Source organism: Trametes versicolor, assembly GCF_000271585.1.
Source record: "Trametes versicolor FP-101664 SS1 unplaced genomic scaffold TRAVEscaffold_1, whole genome shotgun sequence".
Classification (NCBI taxonomy): Eukaryota; Fungi; Basidiomycota; class Agaricomycetes; order Polyporales; family Polyporaceae; genus Trametes; species Trametes versicolor.
The window spans coordinates 780136-807920 of NW_007360321.1; the positions used below are offsets into that span (position 1 = coordinate 780136).

The window sequence follows — 27785 nt, forward strand, 5'->3', positions numbered from 1 at the left end:
TCATATACACTATCATACAACCAGTTACTTGACTTCTCCATTATCGTTTCACAGATTTTACGCCCATGCGCCCTCAAGAGGATCCGCCGGAATTTTGCCGTCTTCCATGGCGACCTCCTTCATGACTTCATCCATGCTCTCCTTGGACTCGTTTTTCTCAGCTTCCTCCAAGGCTATGGCTCTGTCAGCACTGACATACGGTTAGTGGTTTCTGGTACTTACCGTGACCCCTGCCCTCTCCAAGGCTTGTCTCCAGCCCTTCTTCCCCACTTCTGGCTGCGATGAACAGCAGCTCCGCTCCCTCATAATCCAGTAACTCTCGTCGCTCGATCGGTGCAAACTTCAAGCCGTACGACTCCCGGCCGCGGCGTCCACCCTTCCCAAATACTCCCTCCAATATTTCCTCTGGGTACTCTGCGCGATGGCTCTTGGACAATCCTACTTGGCCTGGCCCGGAAGCTGGCGCAAGTGGATTCTTGACCTGCAGGACGAATGACGATGCCTGCTGGATCCCGAGCGTCTGCTGGACCTCCCCGAAGTGCTCGTCGTCCGGGTGCGAGAGATGGTAGCCGAAGTGGGTCTCACGCCGCGAGGGCGTGCGCGCTGCCTCGTTGTTAACGATCGCGTATGCTCCGCGCGCCGCTAGACGGGCGGCAGCCTGGTGGCGGGTTCCTGGTGGACATGTTCAGGACGATGTCTATTAGCCGCTTCACGGGGTTTGCTCACCTCGAGTCTTGGTCTCATATTCTTTCGCTCCAAGGCCTTCCTCCAGTTTCTTCAGGTCGTCGCCGACCGTACTGATGGTCGACCAGAACACCTGCTTGCGGCCTCCGCCTTTGCCTCCCCCAGCGTCCGGGTTGGGCAGGCCCTTCTTGCCAATGACCATCAAGCGGAAGCGCTTCTTGGATTGTCCCTTCGGCTCTGGCGCGGGGACGGCGTCCGCTCCAGGTTCAATTAAAGTCATCTCCTGGTCCTCATCGTCGCCCTTGGGCTGGGCGTCCGCCGTGCTGTCTGGAGCGGCAAACTGAGGAGGCCGCGGCACCAGAAGCATGTAAAAGCGCTGGACCTCGTCAAGCGAGTGGGCCTCCTCCAGCTCGACCTTCGGACGGTAGAAGAAGTAGATGTGACCCCGCTCGATGGTACCTGCAGCGCACCGTGAGCAAACCTCCGGGAACGCGAGACGAAGGCTGTGCGGTGCGTACCTGCTTGGTACGTCCCTTCCGCCGGATGACGTCTGGCAGGGGCGTTCTCCTTGTCGGCTTCTGCCTCCTCGGAGCCCTCCTTTTGGCGATGAGGCTGTTCGTCCTTCGTGGACTGTTCCGTTTCCGTTTTGACCTTCTTCGCGGCGGGTTCCTCCTGCCGCGTCTCCTCAGCGTCGGGCCCTCGCTTCGCTCGAGTCGTCTTGGCCTTGGGCTGTGCACCCTTCTTGGTCGGCGGCGGCTTCTTCGTCGACGCTGGCTTCTTCGCGTTGGACGTGGGTTTGGTGGCGGTGTGCTTCGCGGAGTCTTCAGGATGGTGGCCGCGCTTCTCTGCAGCTTCTTGGGCTCGCGTTGTAGGCATCTCCGGGAACTATTGGACTGTGGTGGTTACAAGCAAGAGCTAGTTCTCATCTGGAGCGCAGGACATCGGTTATATACTGCGAGGTCGTTCTTAGGTAGGCTCTGACGTCACTGACGCCTACAGACGCATCCCGTGCGCATAGCCGCCGTTCTGGACAGCGCCCCGCTTCGCGTCCTTGCTGGGTCGTTCGGGTCGTACCCTCATGATGGCATGATGATCCACCCATAGATGGGAGTGTATAGGGTGCTTGGATTCGCCCTCCTCGCCGATATGTTGAATGATACGCATACACACAGATCGTACACATTCGATCGTACATCTTCAAGTTACCTTTCCTGGGTGCCACACGCGCTCGTACAATATTCCTACGGTCAATCCCAATCGTACAAGCATCGCGCAAAGTTTGAAGCCCATCGTCACTTGGGAATCCCAGGGTGCGTCCCGCCGTGGATGGATCCAGTGGAGGCGCAGCGCCTCAGGAGGCCTTCGCCGAACCACCGATCGCTTTGCTCCGGCTGTGGCTCCGCGGCCGTCATGGACGTCGAGCGAGCACTACACGGCCAGCGGTGGTTAATGCATGATGTATGCAGGCGCCATGACAGAGCATGAACAGCGTACATGGCGCCGTGGTCGGTGGACTTTGCCACCTTTGCGTCCCCGGCGGTGGCGATTGGAGCAGCAGAAGCTTGAGCTTGAGCTTGAGCCGCCGATACGCCGCCGGTGTCCTCGTCCAGCAGCTTCTCGAACTCCAGCGCCGGGTCGTAGTAGAACTGCGCGAACGCCATAGCAAGCCCAGAGTGCGTTATCCGGCTATATGTGTATCACAGCGGCGAGCTGGGGTGCGGGTGCATGGGAGTGCGGACGGAAGGTTCGTAATGATGAAACCCAATATTAATGATAAATCCAGCCCGGGCTTATGCGGCAATGGCGTTGGAGCGCCCCATGACATGGTGCACGTACCGTAATTCATCTGGGCGTGGGCACGATCGGCCACTCACTGTTGCAGAGGAGGTTCCGGAGTGTACCCGGACGGAGGGCGCGTCGTGAGTACTGCCTAGAATGACTGGAAGTGCGTTCTGTCCGTACGGGGATAGCTGCACAGAGAGCTGGGACCCGCAGTCCGCTCGCATTGACCTCCGCGTCCTCGAGAAGAGCACAACGTACGTACCACGCCGCCGTGCACATCCCAGGTGGCGCGAAGATAGTTCGCGAGGCCGCTCTCGGACAGCGCCACCGCCCCTCGAAGCCGCAACTTTGCCATTCCGCCGCCTTTGCGAGTCCGCCGATAGTTCAAGACCGCGAACGACTATGTATACCATAGGAATGTCGGGACGAACTACGTACAAGTACAACAACGGATACATATATAGCTTCGCAAGACAAGATATCACCCACGCATCCAAGACACCAGCGCGCGCCGGTACACACATCCAGCGTCCACTCAACTCCTCGCTCCTCGCTCCCTCGCGCTCAGGCCGCGATCATCTCCACGTCGCGCATCTCCTTCTCCATGCCACGCACCTCCTCCTGCCTCGGCGCCTTCTGCAGCCGCTCGCGAGCCTCCCTCGCGGGCGGGGGCGTCCCGAAGCTCCGCCGGTACTCCTCGTTGATCGCGAGCAGCAGGTCGCGCACGAGCGCCGCGTGCTTCTGGCGCTCCTCCTCGGAGACGACGCGGCTGTCGAGCTCGATGCGGCCGACGCGCCGCGCGAGGTCCTCGGCGTGCTCGCGCCGTGCGGAAGCGGACGGATACGTTCCGAGCGAGCTGATTGGGGGCAGTACGGGGTACGATACGCGCTGCGCCTCTGCGGACGAGGGCACTGGGGTGGATGAAGACGAGCGCGGTGGTGAGGGTGTGCGCGAGTCCTCTGAGATCGGCGATGGGCTGCGGCGGGACGACGGCGAGCCGGTGGGGGAGGCGGTCGATGCGCGGGAGTCTGCGTAGCTGGCCGCGGTCGCAGGGGGAGAGGGCGATGGCGACGGGGAGCGGAAGCGCGCGCCGAGCGGGGGCAGCTTGAGCCGCTCGTCGCCCGATGTGAGCAGCGGGTACAGCGGGTTGCCGCTCTTGCTGGGGGTGAGCGAAGACGACGCGACTGACGATGCGGCGGAGGACGCGGTGAGTCGCGCCGGCGGGCCGCGGTGCACGCCGCCCGCGCCCAGCTTCGGCTCGACCGGCTCTGGGCGACTTGCCAGTCCCGCGGGAGCGGGCCCGGCGCTCTTGAGCGGGACGATCGTGCGCATGTTCTTCTGGCCGTAGTCGACCTGGCCGAGCTGCACGACGGGCGGCGGCGCGCGATTCACGCGCACGTAGTCGAAGGCAGCCGCGCTCTCTGGTGAGACCGTGAGCGGGATGTGCGGTGGGGTCGCGTTCGGGGGCGTGGACATGCCGGAGTGTGACGAGTGCGGGGACGCGCCTGGGTTCATCGCGCCCGGGCCGAGGTCGAGCGGCGGTGTGAGGTAATGCGCGTACCCGTTCTGCATCCCGTACGACTGGTCAGGGAAGGGCGGAGAGTGGTTGTTGAACGAGTTGTAGTGATCCTCTGCTGAGGACGCGCGGTGGTTTCGCGAGCGGTGCGAGGTGTAGGGCATCGGTGGGGCGCCGCCGCCGCCGCCGATGTCCTGTTGAGGGTACATCCCAAACTGAACGGCCTGGACCGACTGGTGCGAGGCTCTGCTGGGGTAGGAAGGCATCTGCTGCTGTGCGTATTCGTTCATTGGGACGAAGCCAGAGTCGCCGTGGTACCCTGCGCCCGAGCCAGGCCCTTGCCCGGAAGGAACACCGGGCATGCCTGCAAGGCCAAGCTGCGCGAGATTCGCGGGGTCGAAGAACGACGCGTCGTCGACGGCAGCGTGGGGAACCGACTGTGAGTGCTGGTGCCTGGAGCCGTGCTGACCACCGGCAGAAACATCGCGTCCGAGCGTGATGAGGAACTCGTTTACGGCCGCGAGCTCTTCGGGCGTCCGGATGTCGAACGACACCGAGCGCGGGTTGAAATTGTGGGGTAGGTGGTGCATCTGGGGCAGCCCATTTCCCGGAGCACCGTGCGTCGTCGCACTGAGTGACTGCTGGTACGCCAGGTTGCTCAGACGGGCAGCCATATCTAGAAAACGGGTCAGCACATGCTCGAGAGAATATTGCTGCCGAGTGAGCACACGTACGGGGGTCGTATGCCGGTGTCACGCGGCGCTTCTTCACGTCGGTGAAGAAGTCGTCTACACTATAGTCGTAACTTCGCTTTGCGCCGCTGACGGGAACGCTCCTGCCCTGCATGTCTTCGGGAAGCACTTCCCATGTGGGGAGCGGAGGCTGGATGCGGTACAGCTGGTTTCGGGAGTGCGCGGCCGAGGCATCTTGCGCGTAATCGAGCTCCGGCGATGGTGTGGGTAAAACTCCGAAGTCTGCACCTAACGCGGGAGACGTTTGTTAACCTCCAGGTTCCTATCGAAGCATAACTTGTAGGCTCACCAGATGAACTGTCTGAGAGGGGAGCAGAAGTGGACTTCGCGCGAGCGATGTTTATTTGGTGCTGCGAGGAGGGAGGCCCAAGTGGTCTCTTGTCGTCGCCGCGTATACGTTGGCTGTACGTAGGGTCGGTAACGGTGATCGCTTTGGAGTGCTTGTGCTGTGCGTGATGCTCTTCAGTGTGAATCTTCTCGTGCTTCTTGAGATCCTGCGGCCGCTTGAAGGGTTTCTTGCAAATATCGCAGACGTGCGGTTTCAGGGGTGTGTGTACTATCGTACGCATGGGTTGAGAGCCCGTGGACAGCAGCGAATGGGACAGTTGACGTACCTCGGAGATGGCTTGTGATATGGTCGCGCTTGGCGCACGTTGTCCCACAATCTTTCCATTTGCACGTCAGGCAAAGGTTACCGGTGCTCTTCCGTCCAATGTGATCGTTGCAAAGGTGGTTGTAGAGCGTCTCTGGGTCTCCCAGGACCTTCTGGCAGTCCATCCACTGACAGGCGTGTCCATCTTCCTGTGAGGTGGACTGCGCGGCACTTGAGGAACCGCTGCTAGACTGGTTCCGTTCGGAAGAGTCCGAGGAGGACGCGGGGGGCGGAGAGGCTGAGGCCTTCGGAGACTGCGGGGGCTGGCTCATGGCGGGCGGCAGGGGGTGCTGTGCGCCGGGGTCGAGGAAGTCGAAGGGGTAGAGCTGGCGATGGAGGTTGTACTGGAGAGTGGAGAGCGGGACGAGATGGGGGAAGGAGTCTTGGTCCATGCCTGAGCGGATAGTCTCTTTAACTCTGTCGCCGATGTCGATCTCTTGGCAGTCCGTCCTTTGCCAAGACAATCTCGCCCAGGGCTTGGCACCCCTTGGCACAGCTTACGTAATACCCCTCTGCGCGGCGCCTCCGTTCGTTTTCACGAGCCGCGCGGTCTCTTTGCGCGCGACCACGACATTGGCGTACATGCCTCCTTGCTCATCCTCAGAAACACGCTGCACAATCTCCAACCTGGCTCTCTGAAGGGGCGACTTATCTCCGCAGAACACGTTGCGCGGTGCTTGAGGCGTTAGTCGGCACCGAGGGTATGCGGAAAGGGGTCGAAGGGGCCGATATGAATCCAAGCCTCCAAGACGCTCCCAGCGGCTCGCTGCCCACACAAGGTTCAACATGGCCGCCAAGCGGCAAATTCGCCAAGCTTGCGTCCCTCCCGGTGCTCGTGCATGCACAGTCGACTTGCCGTAAGTGCTGTCATCGCATTCCTATATTTTCCGTGTGGAAACATTCCCGCAGCGCAGCTTCGCATCCTGCGTCCGACGTAACCCGAAACGGAAACGCAGCAGGAAAGGCACACGCTACCGAAATGACAAGCTTCGAGATCCGAGGCCGACCGCATATACGCGGTGTGCACGGCGGGCAAAGCTCCAAGCTTCAAACCGCGACGCTGGAAGTGGGAGCCGAATCTTCCCTCAAAGCTTGAACTAACCTCCCCGAGCAGGTCTCCTTTCACCTCGTTTTCTAGGGAAGCTTTGGACTTCGCGGGATTCTCCCGGGATGTGATCTACAGCGGTCTGCCAGCTGCCTCCCGTGCGCATCGTGCGTGGCCGTTGAGGGGAGTTTGTGCGCTCTCCACCGTTCCGGAAACCTGTCCCTCGACCCATCGGTCAAACCAGGAGGAGCACCTCGAGGCCATGAATAGCGCGCCTGTCTGCCACGATCCTCCGTCCGGCAGGATTCGTGGGATACTGGCGACGCGACCCGACGGAGGGGGAGAGCTTTCGTTCCAGAACGGGAGAAGCGACGCTGACAGCGACGGATCCGCTCGGGAGGAACCTCCACCGTCGCTGACAGTCCTTGTCGTCCCCTGCCCGACCCGGCCATTTTCGTGAGAGTGCAGGTCCGACTCGCGTGGTGCTCCTCACACACCATCCCCCTCCCGCGGCGACCAAAGGGGATAATCGGACGCGGCGCGCACCTAAAAGCCTACCTTGGCCTACCAGCTTACGCACTTGAGTCTTCTCCCCGACGCGTCGCACGACCAAGATATAAAGAACGTGCGTTGCTCACGTAACGGCCGAGCGAAGGTGAGTGTCAGTTTCGGAGGTGGCGTCTGCTCATAATTGCCAAGCATATGCGCGGGCTCAGAGATCGCAGATGCCCGATCGAAGATCTCGCTCTTGGCCGTCGGCTTGCGCTGGCTTGGCGATGGCGGGCTGCACTTGGCCTCCGGGGTCTTAGCTCTCTCCAGCCCCGCCGCCGGTGTCAAGGACACCACGGCCTCTGCACATACTGCTGCGCCTTGGCATGAACTATTGCGGCGCAGGCACAGCAATTGGCGTTGGCGCGGACGCTGCGCGCACCTACAATTGCCCCTTAACCGATAACAACTACACCCACAGGCGCGCTGTCGACCGTGTCAAACTACTCCAGCTCACATGCCGCCAATTTACCCACAATTTACCCAGACAGTATTCATGAGCGTCCGGAGGACTACCCTCGTCATCCCGATGCATACCCATGATCAAATTGCGTCGACTTCTCAGCTCCTCACGGACGCCCTACGCGAGCACCTTCCCTGTCAGGACATACCTCGTGCGACGACATGAGCGAATGCCCCTCCGGCGGATCTCTCATGCCGCTTTGTAGGCACCACACTCCCGGAATGCATGAGTAAGCCTACTCACAACGCACCCTTGTCGCCGCCGGCTCGACCGCAAAGAAGGCTTCGCGTTCCGTAACGTCCGCCGCCGGTTCGCTCCGGACGGCTTCCCCGCAATGATATCTGCAGCGGCGGCGTGCGAGCGCGGGCCGCGGGCACACACAGGCCTTGGAAATGATGCTCCTGTGTGTCGTGTGCTAATATCCTAGTAGTAGTCGACTAAGCAATAATCTCTCCCTCCTTGAAACTATGAACACTTAAGGATTTGCTGTAGATAGCTACACTGCAATCAAGCTCTGTCTCCAAATTTGAGCACCGACGGCGCGCACGACCGGTCGGAATTAAATGTTTTGGGTCCCCTTGCGCTCGATGTGAGGATAGAATTTTGGAACGCTGATACTTAGTAGGTCAAGCTTTCTCCGCCGGGCGCTGAAACCCTTTGTCGAGCCCTGCCTAGGATGGCATGTCGGGCTTCATACTTAACAGCGATAGCCCTGTGATGTAAATGTGATGCCAATTCTTACTTCCGCGAGCGCGCCTCCAAGACTTCTGCGGGCGTCCCATACCCACGGCCAAAAATACGCAGCGCGCGGCGTGCCCGAGCGGTCGTGGTCAGTCATCCAAGGCTTGGAAGCGCAGTCTTCGCACAGAGAACATCGGACCTATCGAGTGACCCAAGCACACATGCAACACAGCGGCAGTCCGTTCTTAATAGCCAAGCCTTCGTGACCCGCATGCCATGAGAGGGACTTGACGCTGTCGAAGCAGGTCGATTACAAGCATGCGAATACTACAGATACATAGGCACGATATGCCCGACTCTAGAATACATAATTACCGTCCAATGCGACCAGAAAAAATCCCAGCGGAGTCCACAATGCGTACGACATCGGACCTACGACTTCTTGAGCATCAGCTTGATCTTGGGTGCTCCCGAGGGCGTCGCGGGCACGTCCTCATCGTCGTCGTCGTCGTCCGCCGGCATCATCGGCGGGCTCGTTGCGAGCGGCGACGGACCATGTGTGCCCGGGAACGGCCCAGGACGCAACGAGCCCGACGCTCCAGGCGAGTACAGGCTGTCCTGCGCGCCCCCGAACGAGAAGCCGCCCGATGTTGCTGGTGGGGGACGTCGCGGGCGGGGAAGACGCGGACGGCGTCGGCAGCGGGGGCGTGCCCTGGTTGAACTCCGCCCAGCGCGGACACTTCCGGTTCGTTTCTGCCGCGCGGACTTCTTTAGCACATGCGAGGACAGGAGGAAGACGTGAGACTTACTCATATGGCCCATCTGCCCGCAGTGACCGCAGCGGCGCTGAAAAAACCAGGGTATCAGCAAGAGCGGCGGAGAAAAGAGAGGGAGGAGCTTACTGTAGTGTCGGGCTTGATCGGACGGTTGAGCTGCAGCGGGGTGCCGCCCTCTTTGACGATCTTCGCATTCTTCCGGTGCAGCCGCCGCTCCTGGTTCTTCTTCATCCGTGCAATCTCCTCCTCGATCCTGCAGAAGCATCAGCTATCGCCGTAAAGCATTAAATAACGAGCTCGCCGCACCTCTTCCTCGCACGCCTGTCGCGCTCAGCGTCGCCGGTCGGCGCGAGTGCATCCGCCGTCATGTTCTCCTCCTCGATCGCCTGGCGCTTCTTGAGGTACGCGGTAATGACCGACGGGTCACGCACGATCTCCAGCTTCCACTCCCCGTCGACGAAGCGCTTGATGCGCAGCACCCGCCGCTGTGCGTCCGGTCCCAGGCTCATCTCGCGCTCGCGCGCCAGCGACGACCCCCGGCTGTAGGTTGGGGAGATTGGCCCCAGCGCCCCAGGGGTCTCTGGGGGCGAGTGCGCGGGGGTGTACCCCATCGACTGCCGCCGCTGCATGCGCTTGTTGTCCTTGTCTGTCTCGCGCCCGGCGGCGCGCTCTTCGGCGGTGAGCTCCGGCTCGTCCTTGCGGCTGAGCGAGTCGAACTGCGCCTTCCAGATACGCTCGATCTCGGACTTGTAGATCTGCTGCTGCTCGGCGACGTTGTATCGATGCGCGGACTTGGGCCGGCTCTCGGCCTCCGCTGTGCGCAATGTCAGAGTGTGAACGTAAGCTCCGGAGAGGAACGACGGGGGCACGCACCGAGTTTCTGCTCGTAGTCCTCCCCGGCCTTGACGAAGATGTCCTTCATGGAGACACGGATGAAGCTGAACGCCTCGCCGCGCCCGGTCGGGTCGCCCTCGCCGTGGAGCTTGAGCATCGCCTTGGCCTGCGTGGCGAAGAGGAAGTTCTTCGTCGTGATCCACGGCGCGAGCTGCTGCTCGATGGAGAGGTTGCCCTCGTCCTCCTCCGCTACCTCGCCATTGAAGCTGTAGCCGGAGTCTTGCAGGTGGCGCTGGCCAACTTGCATGCTTTCGGAGAGGACGACCTGCTCTGGGGTCACCATCTTCAGCATGTCCGCATCGGACGGGATAGTCCAGTTCCCCTTCAGGCGCCAGAAGCCTTGATGTGGACCGCGCCGGTGGTGCTCCATGAATTCCTAAATAGCAGATGAATGACGAGCCATGCGCAGTGTGTCGCGAATATTAAACCTACTTTGAGCCGCTGCCGCATCTGCAGCTCGTTCTGTTCGGGGAAGTACTTCATCAGGCGGGAGATCTTGAGACACTTCGAGTCGGAGCTTGCTCGTGTGGGCGCGGCCGCGGCGATCGTGGAGGGCGGATCTCGGCTGGGCGGGTATCTTGCGACGGTGCTGGATCTCCCAGATGAATTCGCGGACTCTGCGTGAATCCTGGGTTAGTATGGAATCCTGGGCTCGTATTGAATCCTGGGCTTGTATTTGCACGTGGGGTCGAGGACGGGGCACTCGAGACAGGCTCTTTGGGCTCTTCGAACGAGGCAGAGACGACGCAGTTGTATTCGAGACTTCCTACACATCCTATACACACGGAACACGAAGAAAAAGCGAGAAACAGAGGCCGCAAACGTCTTCGCGCACTCACCACGTCGCGGGCGCTTATTCCGCCGCTCCTCCAAAGGTTCAAGTCCTGCGTTCCGTCGTCCCTGCTCCTCGTCCCTGCTCCTGAATCGAGCGCGTACGCACGCGCGCTATATACGGCTGAATTTGCATTATTCTCGGAACACCCCCGCGCGCGGGTGCGGGCGCGGTAAGGGTGTTCGGCGCCGGTCTAGCGTCCGCGAAGGGAATGAGAAATGCGCTACGGCCGTCCGCAACACCAGAACGGTTAGTAAACATTCGCATATTACAAGGAGCCGCATACCACGTACTCAGCCAGTTTGGCCCGCTGGTTTCCCACTTCGCGCAGCCACCTGGACTTCGCACGTCCGGGACACGTTGCACGGGCTGCGGCGAGACGGGAGTGCTGTGCCGGTGTTGTGGTCGCTCATAAGGGAAGATGGGAGAGGCGTACTACGCGTCAAGCCGGACGCAGGGGGTTCCAAATCGACTTCGCGCGGTCCGAGGACACCGGCGCCTAAACCGAGTAGCTGCGAGCGAGAGAAGCCACGAACCCCGGGTTGCATGAGTCCCCTTGCCCCACGGCGGCGTCACTGGCATGTCTGTGTACGCACGCCGCACGCCTGCTGGCCTCCCGTGGCCTCACGAGCTTGGTATTAAGCATGCACCTACACTTCCACGGGCACGTTAGCACAGTAATTTGTTTTCCCAGCAGCCGGCAACACTTACCTCATAATATCGATCGCCCTCCGCGGGGACGCGGTCATGGGACGCATGCGGCATGTTGCCGTCTTTAAGGCCTCCGCTATGATAACTTCGCATCGCCGTCCCGGAGTGTGCAGTACATCCTGCGGGCGATGGAAGCCACCAAGTGGCTATCCGAGCGGAGGTGCCAGTGGGAGGGGTTTTCCGCGGGCGGGAGAGGAGATCTGCGCGCCGGAGCGGCGAAGCGGCCCATTCGACTTTCGACAGACGGGCGCCTAATCCGGGGCAGTCTTCGATTTTGAAAAATCGACAGCCTGAGTCGCGTCGTCGCTGTCTTGAGCTGTACCGCCGCCGCCTCCCGTTCGCACTGCTTCGCGCTCGCTCCGATATGCCCCACGGCTCTGTACAGAGTAGATTGTCTACATCACGTAAGTCAGCTGGGAAATGCCAAACTCGAACGAGGTACCGCGCGTACCGTCTCTCGGAGCTCATTACAGGACCATACACATACGAGAATCCTCGGGGCGTACACTGTCAACGCTACGCGCTCTCCGGAACATTTGCTTTGCATGGGCCGGGACTTGGCGTCGTCATCGCAGGGTGAGTAAGAGGCTCTGCTAGTATGTCTAGGGGGTGCCGACTGGCTGGCCAAGACACATGGTCGAGACGCGGGGACCTGTTTTTGAAAGGGGGCGAGGCCAAGCACGGCAAGAGAGAAGGAGGAGAGCGAGTGAGCCCAAGATCATGACTTTCGACATACGGGCGCCTATCCCCGTGCTGCCCGCGATGTCCGAAGTCGCGTCGACATCGTCGCTTGGCTGCACCCCACCACCACCCCCTCCGATCGCCGCCTCGCATCTGCTCTGGAACACACAAGTTAGCAGGAGTTGCAGCAAACAGACACGGTACGTACTATGTCTCCGAGCTCGTTACGCGCGCTCTCTAGAGGCCCGCTATGACGGCAACTTCGTGCAGCCGTCATTGCCGAGCGTGTGGACGCTGTTGTAGTTCGCCAGTGACAAACAGGGCGTGTGAATTGAAAGGGGACGACTGTCGCTCCTCGCTGGCCGGCGCGGTAGGAGGGCAAGGCAAGGGGGAGCGAGAAGCACAACTTCGAGCGACTTCTCGGAAGCGAGAAGTGAGAAGAGGCGGGACCAGCGCCTAACACAACGCGACTCGCGATTTCGACAGCCGCGCAGCCACTCAACTGTTCCCTACCACCACCGAGCGTCCTCGCTCACTGTCTCTCGTCTCTCGTACTAACCCGCCATCTACGACTTCTCAAGTCAGCTACAGCGCGATCAAGATAAATTGAATACGTACCGTGTCTCCCCGTGGGACGTCCTCTCTCGGAACACGGGCCCGGAGCACTGCACCATTTCCGGAGCGCCCGCCCTACCTGGAGCTTCATCAGGCTGCGCCCGCAAACGTAGAGCGCATGGAAGGTGAGTGGGAGTATCCTGCCGGACGACACGTAAGGCATAGGTCTATATATCAGGATGTGGCACTTACCGGCACCGAAACAGTGCGCCGCACGTTGTCAAAGGTAGCTCGGGAGGCTGTCTGAGACTGCGACGGGGACCCGGGAGCCCCTTGGCCAGTCAGATGTACGGTCGAGGACGAGAACGTGTCTCGGGCTTCAGCGTGCAGCGAGCAAGCATGCGACACTCGTGCGCCATGAGGCCTCAGGGCCAATAGTGGGCTGCGCTGCCGTGGTGTCGACCGCACGCGCTGGGTCCGCAAGATGGCATGCTACAGCGGTAGGGCGTCCCGCGCGGGCCGACACCGCGTCCAAGTCCAAGTCCAGGCGTGGGCGTGGGCGTCTTGCGCGTAAGACGAACACCACGGCATGCATGGGACTCCTCTCTGGAATTCGCGGCCGGTGGGGCGGCGCATTCAGATCATCGCGAGCGAAGGTGAGTGTTGTCAAGAGGATGCGTGTGAGCGCGAGACGATGCGAGTACGGGAGAGTGGACGAACATACGGAGAAGAGGGAGTGTCTGACAACAGACGAGACATTGCAGGTGGTGCGGGTGTGCCGACTCGGAGAGCAGACGGATGCGAGCGATGAGTGACGAACCACGTTGACTTACTTTGTCTGCGCGCGGGCTCTCTCCACGTGCGCAAGTACTGCGTTGTTCTCATTCTTGCGGAGGTTCGTGCCGTCCATGGCGTGCGGTGTGGGCGCCCCGGCACCGCGCGCATGTACCATGCATGTCATCTGCGGTGCCCAGTGCACGATGAGCTCGCGATCCCATACATCCCGATTCAGAATCATGTACTCACTGTTTTGCCCTAACAGGTGCTGCGACTCCACCACCAAGCTGCTAGACGAGGCTAGCCCCACCACACTCGCTCGCTGGCAAAGGTGAGCCTCCACCCACTCACTCACACGGCTGTGGGCAGCGTCTCGGAACATGCCCTGCAGAAGTCGGCCAATCACTGATACCGCCCTCCCAAGAGCCTGCTGAAAGGCATGTCTCGAGTGGTCCAGCATGGACATGGGTGTGGGTTTGACAAATGCCGCTGTGCGGAAACGTCTCCACTCAGTGTTCGGTGCTGTGAACACTAGAGCCGGCTCTAGGAGATATGGTGAATGCGCTGGAGAGGTGACAAGGCGAGGCACGCACTGGTGTAAGACGGAAGAGAGGGCGGGGTGGCCGGGTGGAAGGATGGAGTGGATGGAGGGGACGTGGGGCATAGGTGCGTGGGGTACGCCGCCAGCAATTCTGTAAGTCTCGCCGGATGACTAGGACGTCTGGCCCAGACTGCATACGGTTGGCATGGTGCGGCAAGTATACTAGCCTGCTGCTGTGCCGCGTGCGCATGTGCCGGTGAGAGGGTGATGGTGGCAAGCGGTTGCTGCCTGCCCGCCCACGGCGTCTGCAACGATATCTTCTGTCTCCTAGACCCACGGTATTCATGGCCGCCCGCTTGTAGCATATATTTGCTTACTCCCGTGTACTTGGCCAATTGTGCCCATTGTTTCCGGCTGCGGGGTGATCGGACAGTGGTCTCCATTTTAGTGTCACCTCTGATTTGTTACTGTACGTCAACGCCTGGGAAATGGCCCTCATTTCCAAGCCCAGAGGCTGGGATATCACACCACGCACCCCGATCCATTTGGGGCTTGACTACTCATCCATCCAGAACTGGAGGGATTCAGGAATAATAATGTGTGCAGCTCGTTGCTCCCCACACTATCATTCTTGACCTCTCCACTTCTAGCCTCTCATAGGCCACATAATTAATGTCTTGGATTGATCAAACAAGATGTGTGATATTTCACAAGCAAAAGCAAGGGCGCCGGCTGGGCGAAGGTTTGCGCTTACCGGTAATGCCTAGATCTGAGATGTCAAAGCCGCCCGCGGCCCTGCAGTCAAGATCTTGCACCCTACGTCACTCGCGCGCATGTCGCTGACCTATATTGAACGCCACGCGGACATCCGGCGAAGTCATCGAACCCATTGTGGTCGTGGTAGCTGTCAAACATTGTGTGAGAGCGAGAGGCAGAAATCTTTCTCTACGCTCAGACTGCCTATTCCGGTAAGAAGGTTCGACCCAGTGCGGCCCGCACACTCAGTGCTTAGTGCCACGACTCTCATTTTCTTGTCATTAGCACTGTTTAACCCAGCTGCGCCTACTCAATGCACTCCTGGGCTCTACGCTGCAGTGCGAACCTTGACAACAGGCACAGCGCTCCGGAAATCTCGGGTCGCACCCACTCCTTCGGAGCTCACCTTTGTCTCGCCAGATAGCCGCGTACCTGCTCCAAGCAGCTCAATGCCGTCCACGGATCTGCCACAACAACTCTGGGTGTGAGGTCTCTCGTATCATGCAAGTGTCGCACATCGGGAACCTCTAAAAGTGATCTGCCAAGAGATTCGACTTCTGGGCGTGCGAGAGCAGCTGCAGTGTTTCGGAGGTTTCGGGCGAGCCTCTGCCTGAGGGGACTCGGAGCTTGAACATGTGCCACCACATACCACCGGAAGCGCTGTTTCTCTCGTGTCCTGGTGTCTAGGGCATTGTATGCATAGGTAGTATGTTATCAAATCCGATATATGATACTAGTCCGAGTCATCTGCCTCGCGGTCATGGAAATAATCAAGATCCCGAAAGTAATTTGGGGAAGCAGCCTCTGGAGTCAAACTCAGGCTCGAATACCAGTACATTTCTACGCAAGCTGGCCTAGTCACTTGCTCCGTAATTCAGCTGCAGCGGAACATGACCAGAAGCATGCAGGCAAGCCTGAAGCCCTCCTCCAAGGCAGGTCAGACTGAAGGTGTACTCAGAATTTGTCCGTTTCAAGAGGAAACTCCTCACACCATGCAACTTCAGCCGCCGTTGGCACACTCCTTCAGTCAGATCGGGTGCGCCATGGTGTATTGTACCAAATTATTGCACACGGAGAAGCTCTCACAACCCTCCTGTTCTGCAGTCTACACTGCTGAATATCTTGCGTGACACTGGCGTGAGTGTGGCAATTGGCGAATGGCCGCTCAGCACACTCGGGCGAGACATGGCAGTCGGTGCTGCCACTTTATCACCTTGTCCCAGTCAGTTGCCGTTTCCGCTCCGGCTTGTCTGCCTATTGCAGATTCAATATGGCATATGTGCATGGCTGCATGTGGGATTTTTCAACACCTATAATCGCACGAGAAGGTGCACTCACAATGTTCTATGTATGTACAACTCGCCGTCAACCTGTTCGTGAGCGGTGCACACCCAAAGACACCCAGAAGCATGCAGTACAAAATTATGATTCATCGTTGCAAACATGCACCAGGTCTGATACAAACTCAATAATGACTGTAACACAGTCCGGGAGGGCCGCCGCATAGTCTCTGCGAGGACCTGGAGGACGAAACCCGCCGCTCGAGCTAATCCTGCCCGCCGCTGACCCGACGACTCCGAGATGCATCAACCGATGCTATACCTTCCCCAGCACAATGGTGCCCATGGTCCCTCGAAACGAGGGCGGTCCGTAGCATCTCGCGTACCGAGTGCCGGCCATCCGAAGCGAGCGTGTCCGCCATCTGCAAATCGAGACCAGATGGTGAAACATACCGCGCCGCGTAGTTACCCTGTCCCCTCCCGCAATGCGTCCGTGCGTGTCCTCTCCCGCTCGTCCCGTATCGCTCGGCTAGGCGTGTCGTATTCCGGTTGGTTCGCGGTCTATCGGGCTCGGTGGATTTCTCCGGTCCTCTCGTAAGTTCGTTGCCTGGGCGCGATAAATGACTGATTCCGCGCGACGGAGGTAGGCCTGGCTCGAGTGCGCGGTCGCCGCACGGACCATGGTGCGACGGAGACGGAGGGCGGCCCTAAATCATGTCGAGGATAAGTACGAGCCCGGCTGCGACGCGAGCGTGCTCACCGTCTCCTTCCGCTCCCGCACCTCCTTCCTATATCCCCATCTTCCCCTCCCCTTCTCATCACCTGTTGTCTCGCCCTGGACAAGGGATGTCTCCTGTTTGCGAGAGGTCCATCATCATCCCTCACTGAATAGACTCGTCACTAACCTCTTCATGTCCAGCGCCGCGGGTGTGCGAGCACGCATTCAAGGCATGCCACGCGAAGCGTACAGCGCGGGCGGCATGAAGGTCTCAGGCTTGAGACCCGGAGAGCTGTCTGGGGCTCAAGGGTGGGTGCCCGCATCCCCGAGTCCGGTACGTGTCCTCTCGTGTTCCGTACGAATGCTGACTTGGGTCCCAGCCTTGCTCACAGCCTACGCGCAGAGACTCAAGAGGGCATGTACCATTGTCGTCGTGTTCTGAGGTGCGTCGCTGGTATACCGTGTGCAACTTCACAGTGCGACTCGATAGGATCCCGCGGTCGCGTCGAACGACGTCTTGGTCGTCCCGCGGGTCACGCAATCTATGCGCAAGTCATGGTACGTCAGCGTGCAACCCGAGAAACAAAACACATACATAACATACCTCTACCAGAGCCCGGCACCCCGAGTGGCCGCGCGCAGGGGCATACAGCACGCTGCATGCTGAATACCTCTACGTCAACGTCGAGCGCGCGGCTGGGATCCGTTCCGGGTCTGCGTATCTGCCCTACACAGAATGTGAGTTTCTCGTCTGCATGCGAGGACGCGCGATCCGACTCACTCTTTTATGTAGCTTCACGCGAACCCGACATCCATCCGCCGGGCACATCGAAGGTACAGGATGCGAGGCGACACGGTGAGTTCTGGGCGGCGACGTGCGCGTACGGCATCCACTTACCTCATGAGTCGTTCGCAGTGTGCCCGGTGTGGCAGACGACGAATACGCCGCGAACGAGCAGCGCTGGGCGCTCGATGAGCGGGAGGCGGCGACGTCGAGGGCGCACGCGGACACGCTGTCTCGCGGAGGGTCAGGCAGCGTATTGCACAATGTACATACATGATAGGGCGTCCATTACGGTATAGTACATACGTCCGCGCGCGCCACCGCGCCAGCCCGCTCTGCGGCGTTCTGGCAGCCAGGGCAGCGGGGAGGCGGTATCTGTCTCCGTGCGCCCGCCGCGGCGCGGCTGGTCGCGGACTCGTCCGGAGTCTTGGCGAGGAGGTCGGCGCAGGTGCTCCCGGGGTCATCTGACACAACTATGGTGAGTGCAACATTCATGTATGAGCCAAGACACAGCGACGAGCTTACCTTCCTCATCTGATTTGGCAGCGCGCAAACCACGGCGGCACCTCTCAGTGGTCGTCGTGCTCGCGAGACGAGTGTCCCGCCAACGAGGGTGAGTACGGGCCATCCGGAGGCGCACACTAGACGGCTGACCTGACATCGTCGCCAGCACGCACAAACGCCGGGAACGCCGCAGGCGTCAGGAGGAAGGCTCGGGACAAGGGCGGGTGGGGACGTTCATAGCGTATCGTACGTATACAGTCTGGGACGCGGCGGTCGCAACGTGCGCGCCGAGCGCAAGAGATGCGCTTCGGGCGAACGCGTGGTGGCGCCCATCTCGGTGCTAGCTACATACGTCCCGAGACGACCCCCGGCCGTCGTGGACCTCGCACCCTCGGCTCCTCCGGTACAGGGATGGGCTCGGGGTGTCGGCCGCGGCGGGCGGGGCGGGACACCGCCGATGGCGGTGATCCGAACGCCCTCGTGCGTGTCGCCGTCGTGCATACACGAGGCATGTCCTTGCGTCGTCCCGGAGCTGGAGCGATCCGCGCGGGGCGGCCACGTCGCACCTTTGACCACGGCGCACTCCTCCCCGCCGCCATCGCGGTCGACGTCACAGCCGCCCTACGCGCCCACTAGCGGCTGGGGACGACTCCCACGCCCCCGGGGCCATGCATGGAGGACGGCATGGCCGGCGGGGGCGGTGGGCCGGCGCAGCGCGCACTTTGCTGATGTGGCCCAAAACCGCCCGAAATGGCGCGAAACGGCCGAGACGCAAAGTCCGCGCACGCCCCCGCAATCTCTGCAGACGCCGCCGAGCACGTCCACGAGCGTGCACGCCAAGTGGCTCGGCCCTGCGGGGCGGGACGCGCGCAGGAGGGGCGCGGGACACCCGCACCCGCGCCGCCGCCCATGAAATCGCGCGAAACGGCGCGGATAGCATGTGCCCGGATCGCGCCGCGCCGCCGCGTGCGCATTCACCTTGGGGCATACAGCCTGGGGCTGCGTTTTCAGAGGGCCGACGCGCGCCGTCGGAGCGCGAGGGCGCCGACACGGTGCCGGGGCGAGGTGCACGAGGCCGTCCCGCTGCATACAGTCGCGATGCAGCCCTTGTGAGCGTCGGAGGCCGTGGGCAGTGTCCCAGTGAGCGTCCATGCCGAGTGGCGGCGCGCTGGAGGGGGGGACGGGGACGGGACGGGGACGGGACGGCGGCGGGACGCGAAGTGTCGTGCTGCCGTCCATGGAACTCGGTCGACGACGACGCGATTTTGATGTTCGCGGATCGCACCGCAATTGCGCGTGCGCATGCGCCCCGGTGCGTAGGGCCTGGGCTTGCGTTTTCAGAGGCTTACGGCGGGGCGTCCGAGTGTGACTTCGACCGCATGGCGGGCGGGCCGCCGCCGAACGACCTGAGTTCGACGCCTCCGGATGCACCCGAGGCTGGCTGGAGGCTGGAGGCGGCTACGAGAGTCCGTGGGCATGTTCTAGATGCCGGACGCGTCGATGGGGCGTAGAACGGCGACGGGAGGGGCGATGTATCGTGTCGTCACCGTGTTTTGCACATGAAATCGGGCCAAATGTCCAAAATAGTTTCTTTCCCGATCGCGCCGAGACGTGCAGGGTGTATGCGCCGAGGATCATGGGAGTGTATCAGCGTATATTTGAGCGGTGTAGGTGCGGCGTCGATGTGCGAGGGGGGCTGGATGCCTGCCAACTTGGACCCGGCGTGCACGCAGCCGACGTCGTCCTGCGCGTCTGATCTCGGCAGAGATGGTCCAGGGGATGCGACGAGGCTGTATGCGCGAGGAAAGGCCGACAGGACCGCGCCCGCGTGCGCTGCTCACATTTTTGAGCGCGGGGGATCTGAAAATACGACGTCGTCAGAGCAGCTCGTGCGCACACTTCCTGGGATCTCGCCTGTAAGGAGTGCATACAACCATGCACTGCCTCGTTACGGACTCGCGCGCGCACGGCAAAGGATGAGGCGGCGGCGAGACCGGAGGTCGGCGGGGAGGTCGTCGTCTGGTGGGCGTCGTTCCGGGCGAGGAACGTCTGCGGCGCCTTAGCCTGTGCGGCGGGAGCGTCTGCTCAGTCGGGCCAACGTATTAGTGGCACTCTGGCGGTGGGGCGTCGAGTCTCGCGGATGGGCGTAGGCTGACTTGCGAGTGTTCGCACAGTGAGCTGTACGGGCCCTGTGAGCGCAGTTCGCGGCGAACCGGGCTGAGAACGCACCTGATACGAGAGAGACGTGTTAACTTCGACGTCGTGCAAACCGCTTGAGTGTTGACATCGATAGAGAGGGGTGAGGGACGATGGAGGAGGGAGGGATGTCTGTGCGGGTGTAGACCGTGTTCCGGAAGAAGGACGTCGGCGGGGTCTTGGTTTACGGGCAGGCATCGTCGTGCAGGTGCATCCGACGTATGAGAAATGCTTGAGCAGCGGGGCATCGAAGTACACGGGCGGTGCGAGGGGATATACGCGCAACGACCTGTATGGACTTGGTGAGCGCAGTTCGAGTCGGGGCGGGATGGGAACTCACACGAAGCTCAAGCGGTACCATATGAACCATTTCCCACAGGTTTCCAGCGGGGCGGTTACGGCCGACTGTGAGAAATTGCGGTAGTGTGTTCCGGGGTGAACCGAGGACAGTGAACGAAGGACGATGACGGCGTCTTCGAGCTCGCAACAGCGACACCGCCGAAGTGCACCAAGCACGTCCTGCAAATCGCAGAGCCGGGTGTCGAAGCTGAGACGAGATAGCGCACATTCCAGTGAAATGTCCACGCGGTGCTAGCGGGTGCTCCTTTGACTTGCGCCGTTACTGGGTTGGTGGCGCGCACGAGAGAGGTCGTGCGGGTGTGTGTGCAAGAAATCAGAGTGGGCAGTGACGGGACGGGCGAGCGGCGGGCGGAACATGTCTGAGGACGGGCAGCAGAGGGGCACAGGACAGGGCGGTTTGGCGTGTTCAGCAGAGAGGCAGGCAGTCGCGATCGGTGGGAGATGTGCTGAGAGAGACGTCGAAGGAGTGACGAGCCCGCCAACACGCGTCCTGAACGCAGACGAGCGTCTGCAAGTCCGCGCCGATCGGGATTGCGAGCAGCTTGACCTAACCCCAGCCCTCCTCCCTGCCCGCCACAAGCGCGTCGTAATCACCTTCAGCTCTCTCTGCGCGGCGCCTCCGTTCGTTTTCACGAGCCGCGCGGTCTCTTTGCGCGCGACCACGACGCTGGCACACGTGCCTCCTGCTCATCCATCCAAACACGCTGCACAATCGCCAGCCTGGCTCTCTGAAGGGACGTCCTGTCTCCGCAGAACACGTTGCGCGGTGCTTGAGGCGTTAGTACTTAGTCGGCACCGAGGGCATGCGGAAAGGGGTCGAAGGGGCCGATATGAATCCAAGCCTCCAAGACGCTCCCAGCGGCTCGCTGCCCACACAAGGTTCAACATGGCCGCCAAGCGGCAAATTCGCCAAGCTTGCGCCCCTCCCGGTGCTCGTGCATGCACAGTCGACTTGCCGTAAGTGCTGTCATCGCATTCCTATATTTTCCGTGTGGAAACATTCCCGCAGCGCAGCTTCGCATCCTGCGTCCGACGTAGCCCGAAACGGAAACGCAGCAGGAAAGGCACACGCTAGCGAAATGACAAGCTTCGAGATCCGAGGCCGACCGCATATACGCGGTGTGCACGGCGGGCAAAGCTCCAAGCTTCAAACCGCGACGCTGGAAGTGGGAGCCGAATCTTCCCTCAAACCTTGAACTAGCCTCCCCGAGCAGGTATCCTTTCACCTCGTTTTCTAGGGAAGCTTTGGACTTCGCGGGATTCTCCCGGGGTGTGATCTACAGCCGTCTGCCAGCTGCCTCCCGTGCGCATCGTGTGTGGCCGTTGAGGGGAGTTTGTGCGCTCTCCACCGCTCCGGAAACCTGTCCCTCGACCCATCGGTCAAACCAGGAGGAGCACCTCGAGGCCATGAATAGCGCGCCTGTCTGCCACGATCCTCCGTCCGGCAGGATTCGTGGGATACTGGCGACGCGACCCGACGGAGGGGGTGGGCTTTCGTTCCAGAACGGGAGAAGCAACGCTGACAGCGACGGATCCGCTCGGGAGGAACCTCCACCGTCGCTGACAGTCCTTGTCGTCCCCTGCCCGACCCGGACATTTTCGTGAGAGTGCAGGTCCGACTCGCGTGGTGCTCCTCACACACCATCCCCCTCCCGCGGCGACCAAAGGGGATAATCGGACGCGGCGCGCACCTAAAAGCCTACCTTGGCCTACCAGCTTACGCACTTGGGTCTTCTCCCCGACGCGTCGCACGACCAAGATATAAAGAACGTGCGTTGCTCACGTCACGGCCGAGCGAAGGTGAGTGTCAGTTTCGGAGGTGGCGTCTGCTCATAATTGCCAAGCATATGCGCAGGCTCAGAGATCGCAGATGCCCGATCGAAGATCTCGCTCTTGGCCGTCGGGCTTGCGCTGGCTTGGCGATGGCGGGCTGCCCTTGGCCTCCGGGGTCTTAGCTCTCTCCAGCCCCGCCGCCGGTGTCAAGGACACCACGGCCTCTGCACATACTGCTGCGCCTTGGCATGAACTATTGCGGCGCAGGCACAGCAATTGGCGTTGGCGCGGACGCTGCGCGCACCTACAATTGCCCCTCAACCGATAACAACTACACCCACAGGCGCGCTGTCGACCGTGTCAAATTACTCCAGCTCACATGCCGCCAATTTACCCACAATTTACCCAGACAGTGTTCATGAGCGTCCGGAGGACTACACTCGTCATCCCGATGCATACCCATGATCAAATTGCGTCGACTTCGCAGCTCCTCACGGACGCCCTACGCGAGCACCTTCCCTGTCAGGACATACCTCGTGCGACGACATGAGCGAATGCCCCTCGGGCGGTTCTCTCATGCCGTTTACTAGGCACCACACCCCCGGAATGCATGAGTAAGCCCACTCACAACGCACCCTTGTCGCCGCCGGCTCGACCGCAAGAAGGCTTCGCGTTCCGTAACGTCCGCGGCCGGTTCGCTCCGGACGGCTTCCCCGCAATGATATCTGCAGCGGCGGCGTGCGAGCGCGGGCGACGGGCACACACAGGCCATCGGAATATCGCTTTCGTGCTACTATCCTACGCAACACAAATGTGGGCTTTCTTTCCCTTTTTGAAGCTAGGAACACGCAAGGACTTACTGTAGATAGCTACATTGTATCTAAGCTCCGTCGCGAAGCTTAAGCAACAACGGCGCGTATGTTTGGTCGGAATTAAACGTTGTGTCCGCTTGCGCTCGATGTGAATATAGAATTTAGACACCAATACCTAGGTCAAGCCTTCTCCGCCGGGCGCTGAAACCTTTTGTCGAGTCCTGCCTAGGATGGCATGTCGGGCTTCATACTTAACAGCGATAGCCCTGTGATGTAAATGTGATGCCAATTCTTACTTCCGCGAGCGCGCCTCCAAGACTTCGGCGGGCGTCCCATACCCACGGCCAAAAATACGCAGCGCGCGGCGTGCCCGAGCGGGCGTGGTCAGTCATCCAAGGCTTGGAAGCGCAGTCTTCGCACAGAGAACATCGGACCTATCGAGGAACCCCAAGCACTTATGCAACACAGCGGCAGTCCGTTCTTGTTAGCCAAGCCTTCGTGACCCACATGGTTTGGGAAGGAGTGGACGCTGTCGAAGCAGGTCGATTACAAGCATGCGAATAAGTACTACAGATACATGGGCACGATACGCCCGACTCTATAATACATAATTACCGTCCAAAGCGACCAGAATAAATCCCAGCGGAGTCCGCAGTGCGTACGACATCGGACCTACGACTTCTTGAGCATCAGCTTGATCTTGGGTGCTCCCGAGGGCGTCGCGGGCACGTCCTCATCGTCGTCGTCGTCGTCCGCCGGCATCATCGGTGGGCTCGTTGCGAGCGGCGACGGACCATGTGTGCCCGGGAACGGCCCAGGACGCAACGAGCCCGACGCTCCAGGCGAGTACAGGCTGTCCTGCGCGCCCCCGAACGAGAAGCCGCCCGATGTGCTGGTGGGGGACGTCGCGGGCGGGGAAGACGCGGACGGCGTCGGGAGCGGGGGTGTGCCCTGATTGAACTCCGCCCAGCGCGGACACTTCCGGTTCGTTTCTGTGCCGCGGGCTTCTTCAGCGCAAGCGTGGACAAGAGGAAGACGTATGACTTACTCATATGGCCCATCTGCCCGCAGTGACCGCAGCGGCGCTGAGAAAAAAAAACAGGGAATCAGCGGGGGCGGCGGAGGAGAAAAGGGAAGGGAGGGGGCTTACTGTGGTGTCGGGCTTGATCGGACGGTTGAGCTGCAGCGGGGTGCCGCCCTCTTTGACGATCTTCGCATTCTTCCGATGCAGCCGCCGCTCCTGGTTCTTCTTCATCCGTGCAATCTCCTCCTCGATCCTGCAGAAGCATTAACGATCACCGCAAGACGTCGAACGATGAGCACGCCGCACCTCTTCCTCGCACGCCTGTCGCGCTCGGCGTCGCCAGTCGGTGCGAGTGCATCCGCCGTCATGTTCTCCTCCTCGATCGCCTGGCGCTTCTTGAGGTACGCGGTAATGACCGACGGGTCGCGCACAATCTCCAGCTTCCACTCGCCGTCGACGAAGCGCTTGATGCGCAGCACTCGCCGCTGTGCGTCTGGCCCGAGGCTCATCTCGCGCTCCCGTGCGAGGGACGACCCGCGGCTGTACGTCGGGGAAATCGGGCCCAGCGTCCCAGGAGTCTCTGGTGGCGAGTGCGCGGGGGTGTACCCCATCGACTGCCGCCGCTGCATGCGCTTGTTGTCCTTGTCTATCTCGCGCCCGGCGGCGCGCTCCTCGGCGGTGAGCTCCGGCTCGTCCTTGCGGCTGAGCGAGTCGAACTGCGCCTTCCAGATACGCTCGATCTCGGACTTGTAGATCTGCTGCTGCTCGGCGACGTTGTATCGATGCGCGGACTTGGGCCGGCTCTCGGCCTCCGCTGTGCACAATGTCAGAGTGTAAACGTAAGCTCCGGAGAGGAACGACGGGGGCACGCACCGAGCTTCTGCTCGTAGTCCTCCCCGGCCTTGACGAAGATGTCCTTCATGGAGACACGGATGAAGCTGAACGCCTCCCCGCGCCCGGTCGGGTCGCCCTCGCCGTGGAGCTTGAGCATCGCTTTGGCCTGCGTGGCGAAGAGGAAGTTCTTCGTCGTGATCCACGGCGCGAGCTGCTGCTCGATGGAGAGGTTGCCCTCGTCCTCCTCCGCTACCTCGCCGTTGAAGCTGTAGCCGGAGTCTTGCAGGTGGCGCTGGCCAACTTGCATGCTTTCGGAGAGGACGACCTGCTCTGGGGTCACCATCTTCAGCATGTCCGCATCGGACGGGATAGTCCAGTTCCCCTTCAGGCGCCAGAAACCTTGATGTGGTCCGCGCCGGTGGTACTCCATGAATTCCTAAATAGCAGATGAATGACGAGTCGCATGCAGCGTGTCACGAACGTTAAACCTACTTTGAGCCGCTGCCGCATCTGCAGCTCGTTCTGGTCGGGAAAGTACTTCATCAAGCGAGAAATCTTCAAACGCTTCTCGGAGCTCTTCTCGAGGAGCTTAAATGCAATGATTTGCAGTCGTAGCTTGATAGTGTTTGTGATCTTCCGGGAATGTGGCCCAGGGACCTCTGTGACCGGGTACGTTTGGCCGACAGCGAACAGGTTACCGATCTCGCGAATGTAGTACTTGGACTCTCCCTTGACCGTCGTCCTGAGGTAGAGGTCAGTTATGGGCTCAGACTGGGACAAGAGTACACGCACCGAATGACAAGGAAATCTGTAGGATATGATTTGTGACGGAATAGCGGAGCACGCATAAGATTGTTGTACAGGGCGGGGACAGTTTGCCCAGGGTACACATAGCCAAACTTCATGAATGGACTCTCGTCTTGCGGTTCGATCACGATAGGCTCCCCCAAGTCGGACTATAGAGGGTTGAGCTGGTTCTATGGAAGATGCGCGTAGATGCACTCACCTTAGGTACATGGTCGTCCTTCTCATTCTTCTTGCGGTAGTAGTTTACCAAAATACTGCCCATACCGAAGTTCGAAATGATGGGAGGATGCTCCTCAGAGAACTCCCACAGAACGAAGTTGCTGGTGTCCCGTAAGCTGAGATCGCCTGTGCGGTGCAAACCCTCGCCAATGTCGCCGCCCTTGCCGACCTTGCGACCCGCCCTGTCCTTCTTCTTCTTCGCTGTACGGACTTTGCTGAAGTGGATCTCGATATTCGACGGGAACTGTAGGGCGGTTCGATGGAAGGAACGAGCCTCCTGCTTTGATAGGCGTGTCTTGTACTATACCGAGCGGTCAGCTGCGACGTTCTACTGTCTGTCAGCAGGCCGACACGTACGAAAGGCAACTGCAGTTTCTGAGCGGGATATGCATGCTCCACGACAAGCTGACCAAAGGTCTGCCGCACACGATGTCGTCCTCCATCCTTGGAGACTTCGTAGAACTGATCGTTCGAGATATTGAACTTGTCGCGTGGTTGCGTATCGGTACGCATGCGTTTCCTGGGGCGGGCAACGTCTTGTACTGACCCGAAATGAGCGCGTATGTGAGGAATGACACGCGGGATACCATACCTGCCGGCCTTTCCTCAGCGGCTTCCTGCTCGTGCAACTCCAGCTGCGTGAAGTCTCTGAATGGTTCCCGTGGACCCCAGATGATGCTCTGTGTCCAACTGCCCTCCTCCAGCGCCTTGTTCAAGGGCGTGTTCAAGTCGTTCTGAGGGGCAGCGGCGAGCGGCGGTGCTTCCACATCTGGGTCCCACACGATCTGGTCCTCCCAATTGGCTATGTTCACCAAGAAGAAGGACCGCTGGTCCAATGCTGGTTGGGAGGCTTGATTGCCGGACTTCTCTCGCGCCTGCAGGCGGAGTAAGTCAACGGAGGACGACGAGAGGTGGCTATGCTGACTTGTAGGGCGCGCATGAGATCATGCTCAACGTCTCCAGACGCGACTACCTCCTGCACCCGCTTGCTCTCTACTTGGCGTTCGGTGTCTCCCACTATTGATTGTAGAAAATTCTTAGGGATCTCCTTCTTCTTGGGGTACACCGACTCGACTGAGGGGGATATGCGTGGGTCTATGGCCTCCCGTGTTGAAGCATCGCACTCACCGTTGAACGGCCGCTTCGATATTCGCGACTTGTGGACGGTGACACCCTTGAAGAGTTCCGTGAAGTCCAGCATCTTGTCTTTCTCAAACGTAGGAAACCGTTCGTAGACAGTCTTGGGACGCTCTACGAGCCTACGAATGACGCGTTTCCGCTTTTCCCGAGGACCCATGTGTACGGGGGATTGGATCTCCATCTTCACCTGTTCCTCCGGGTCCGAGTCTTCCTCCGCCAGTTCTCGGTCAACTTCATCCTCCCAGTCCTCTCCTTCACCAGGCCCAACAGCCTCTTCCTCCTCTCCGTCCCATCTGTCGTTGTATATCTGTTTGGCACTCAGAGCCGGTACACCAGAGATGCCTAGCTGGTTCGAGAGTCCTGGTCCAGTTGGCAGGTCAAGACCACTTAGCACATTGTTCAGAGAGAAGCCAGTAAGCGTTGCGATAACATCGTTCTCGTCCTAGCGCAAGATTAGTGCATACGCGCCACATGAGACGTCAGAACCGTTACCTGGCCGGCCATCTTGACGTTCCCGTAACTGTCGAAATATGGCGGCGTGCGCGAGAAGAAAGCAGGTAACAGCGAAATAGCACAGAGTCAGCAGTACGAAGCAAGCAGTCGCGGCAGAGAGTAGTGGATAGCGGTCGAGCACGACGCCAAAGTGGCCGTCCTCAGGATGCAGTTGGCGGGCAAGTGCAGCTGAGT

The 27785-nt window shown here is 60.4% G+C and overlaps 7 protein-coding genes across 7 annotated transcripts; 1 reads left to right on the forward strand and 6 right to left on the reverse strand.

The window, feature by feature from the left end:
* Positions 1-57: 57 nt before the first annotated feature.
* TRAVEDRAFT_32809 (uncharacterized protein) lies at positions 58-1560 on the reverse strand (the record flags this gene model as incomplete). The annotated part of the gene is made up of 4 exons (XM_008033748.1): positions 58-173; positions 223-672; positions 727-1143; positions 1203-1560. 4 exons carry the CDS (start codon positions 1558-1560, stop codon positions 58-60), a joined length of 1341 nt encoding a protein of 446 aa, XP_008031939.1.
* Positions 1561-1791: 231 nt separating this feature from the next.
* TRAVEDRAFT_67885 (uncharacterized protein) lies at positions 1792-2414 on the reverse strand. Its single transcript, XM_008034428.1, has 2 exons — positions 2179-2414; positions 1792-2112 (listed from the first exon to the last, which is right to left on the reverse strand). The coding sequence occupies exons 1-2, from the start codon at positions 2343-2345 to the stop codon at positions 1977-1979; spliced, it is 303 nt and encodes a 100-aa protein (XP_008032619.1). The 5' UTR covers positions 2346-2414; the 3' UTR covers positions 1792-1976.
* Positions 2415-2851: 437 nt separating this feature from the next.
* On the reverse strand, positions 2852-5741 carry TRAVEDRAFT_55030 (uncharacterized protein). Its single transcript, XM_008034150.1, has 4 exons — positions 5349-5741; positions 5024-5290; positions 4717-4962; positions 2852-4658 (listed from the first exon to the last, which is right to left on the reverse strand). The coding sequence occupies exons 1-4, from the start codon at positions 5656-5658 to the stop codon at positions 3031-3033; spliced, it is 2451 nt and encodes an 816-aa protein (XP_008032341.1). The 5' UTR covers positions 5659-5741; the 3' UTR covers positions 2852-3030.
* A 2672-nt stretch (positions 5742-8413) lies between these two features.
* On the reverse strand, positions 8414-10289 carry TRAVEDRAFT_61778 (uncharacterized protein). Its single transcript, XM_008034257.1, has 6 exons — positions 10227-10289; positions 9774-10170; positions 9207-9714; positions 9027-9153; positions 8934-8970; positions 8414-8877 (listed from the first exon to the last, which is right to left on the reverse strand). Exons 1-6 carry the CDS (start codon positions 10275-10277, stop codon positions 8618-8620), a joined length of 1380 nt encoding a protein of 459 aa, XP_008032448.1. The 5' UTR covers positions 10278-10289; the 3' UTR covers positions 8414-8617.
* A 7255-nt stretch (positions 10290-17544) lies between these two features.
* TRAVEDRAFT_41372 (uncharacterized protein) lies at positions 17545-18090 on the reverse strand (the record flags this gene model as incomplete). The annotated part of the gene is made up of 3 exons (XM_008033894.1): positions 17545-17658; positions 17736-17893; positions 17955-18090. The coding sequence occupies 3 exons, from the start codon at positions 18088-18090 to the stop codon at positions 17545-17547; spliced, it is 408 nt and encodes a 135-aa protein (XP_008032085.1).
* A 1029-nt stretch (positions 18091-19119) lies between these two features.
* TRAVEDRAFT_25305 (uncharacterized protein) lies at positions 19120-19616 on the forward strand. The gene has a single exon (XM_008033600.1). The coding sequence runs from the start codon at positions 19202-19204 to the stop codon at positions 19442-19444; it is 243 nt and encodes an 80-aa protein (XP_008031791.1). The 5' UTR covers positions 19120-19201; the 3' UTR covers positions 19445-19616.
* A 3979-nt stretch (positions 19617-23595) lies between these two features.
* Positions 23596-27696, reverse strand: TRAVEDRAFT_55031 (atypical/TAF1 protein kinase). Its single transcript, XM_008034151.1, has 13 exons — positions 27591-27696; positions 27087-27540; positions 26884-27032; positions 26551-26833; positions 26316-26500; positions 25939-26259; positions 25725-25888; positions 25425-25674; positions 24972-25368; positions 24405-24912; positions 24225-24351; positions 24123-24159; positions 23596-24066 (listed from the first exon to the last, which is right to left on the reverse strand). Exons 1-13 carry the CDS (start codon positions 27600-27602, stop codon positions 23747-23749), a joined length of 3207 nt encoding a protein of 1068 aa, XP_008032342.1. The 5' UTR covers positions 27603-27696; the 3' UTR covers positions 23596-23746.
* Between the last annotated feature and the right edge of the window lie 89 nt (positions 27697-27785).

Excerpts from the sequence above, each read along its gene's own strand:
- TRAVEDRAFT_61778 (XM_008034257.1), bottom strand. The coding sequence starts at position 10,277 with ATGAAGTACTTCCCCGAACAGAACGAGCTGCAGATGCGGCAGCGGCTC. Across the intron at positions 10,171-10,226 it reads AGATGCGGCAGCGGCTCAAA|GAATTCATGGAGCACCACCG; the intron begins GTAGGTTTAATA and ends TCTGCTATTTAG. Across the intron at positions 8,878-8,933 it reads CGGGCAGATGGGCCATATGA|AAACGAACCGGAAGTGTCCG; the intron begins GTAAGTCTCACG and ends TCCGCGCGGCAG.
- TRAVEDRAFT_25305 (XM_008033600.1), top strand. The coding sequence starts at position 19,202 with ATGTTCGCGGATCGCACCGCAATTGCGCGTGCGCATGCGCCCCGGTGC.
- TRAVEDRAFT_55030 (XM_008034150.1), bottom strand. The coding sequence starts at position 5,658 with ATGAGCCAGCCCCCGCAGTCTCCGAAGGCCTCAGCCTCTCCGCCCCCC. Across the intron at positions 4,963-5,023 it reads CCTCTCAGACAGTTCATCTG|GTGCAGACTTCGGAGTTTTA; the intron begins GTGAGCCTACAA and ends CTCCCGCGTTAG. Across the intron at positions 4,659-4,716 it reads GACACCGGCATACGACCCCC|ATATGGCTGCCCGTCTGAGC; the intron begins GTACGTGTGCTC and ends CCCGTTTTCTAG.
- TRAVEDRAFT_55031 (XM_008034151.1), bottom strand. Across the intron at positions 26,834-26,883 it reads ATCTCATGCGCGCCCTACAA|GCGCGAGAGAAGTCCGGCAA; the intron begins GTCAGCATAGCC and ends CTCCGCCTGCAG. Across the intron at positions 26,260-26,315 it reads AGAAACTGCAGTTGCCTTTC|TACAAGACACGCCTATCAAA; the intron begins GTACGTGTCGGC and ends CGCTCGGTATAG.
- TRAVEDRAFT_67885 (XM_008034428.1), bottom strand. The coding sequence starts at position 2,345 with ATGGCGTTCGCGCAGTTCTACTACGACCCGGCGCTGGAGTTCGAGAAG. Across the intron at positions 2,113-2,178 it reads TCCACCGACCACGGCGCCAT|TGCTCGCTCGACGTCCATGA; the intron begins GTACGCTGTTCA and ends CTGGCCGTGTAG.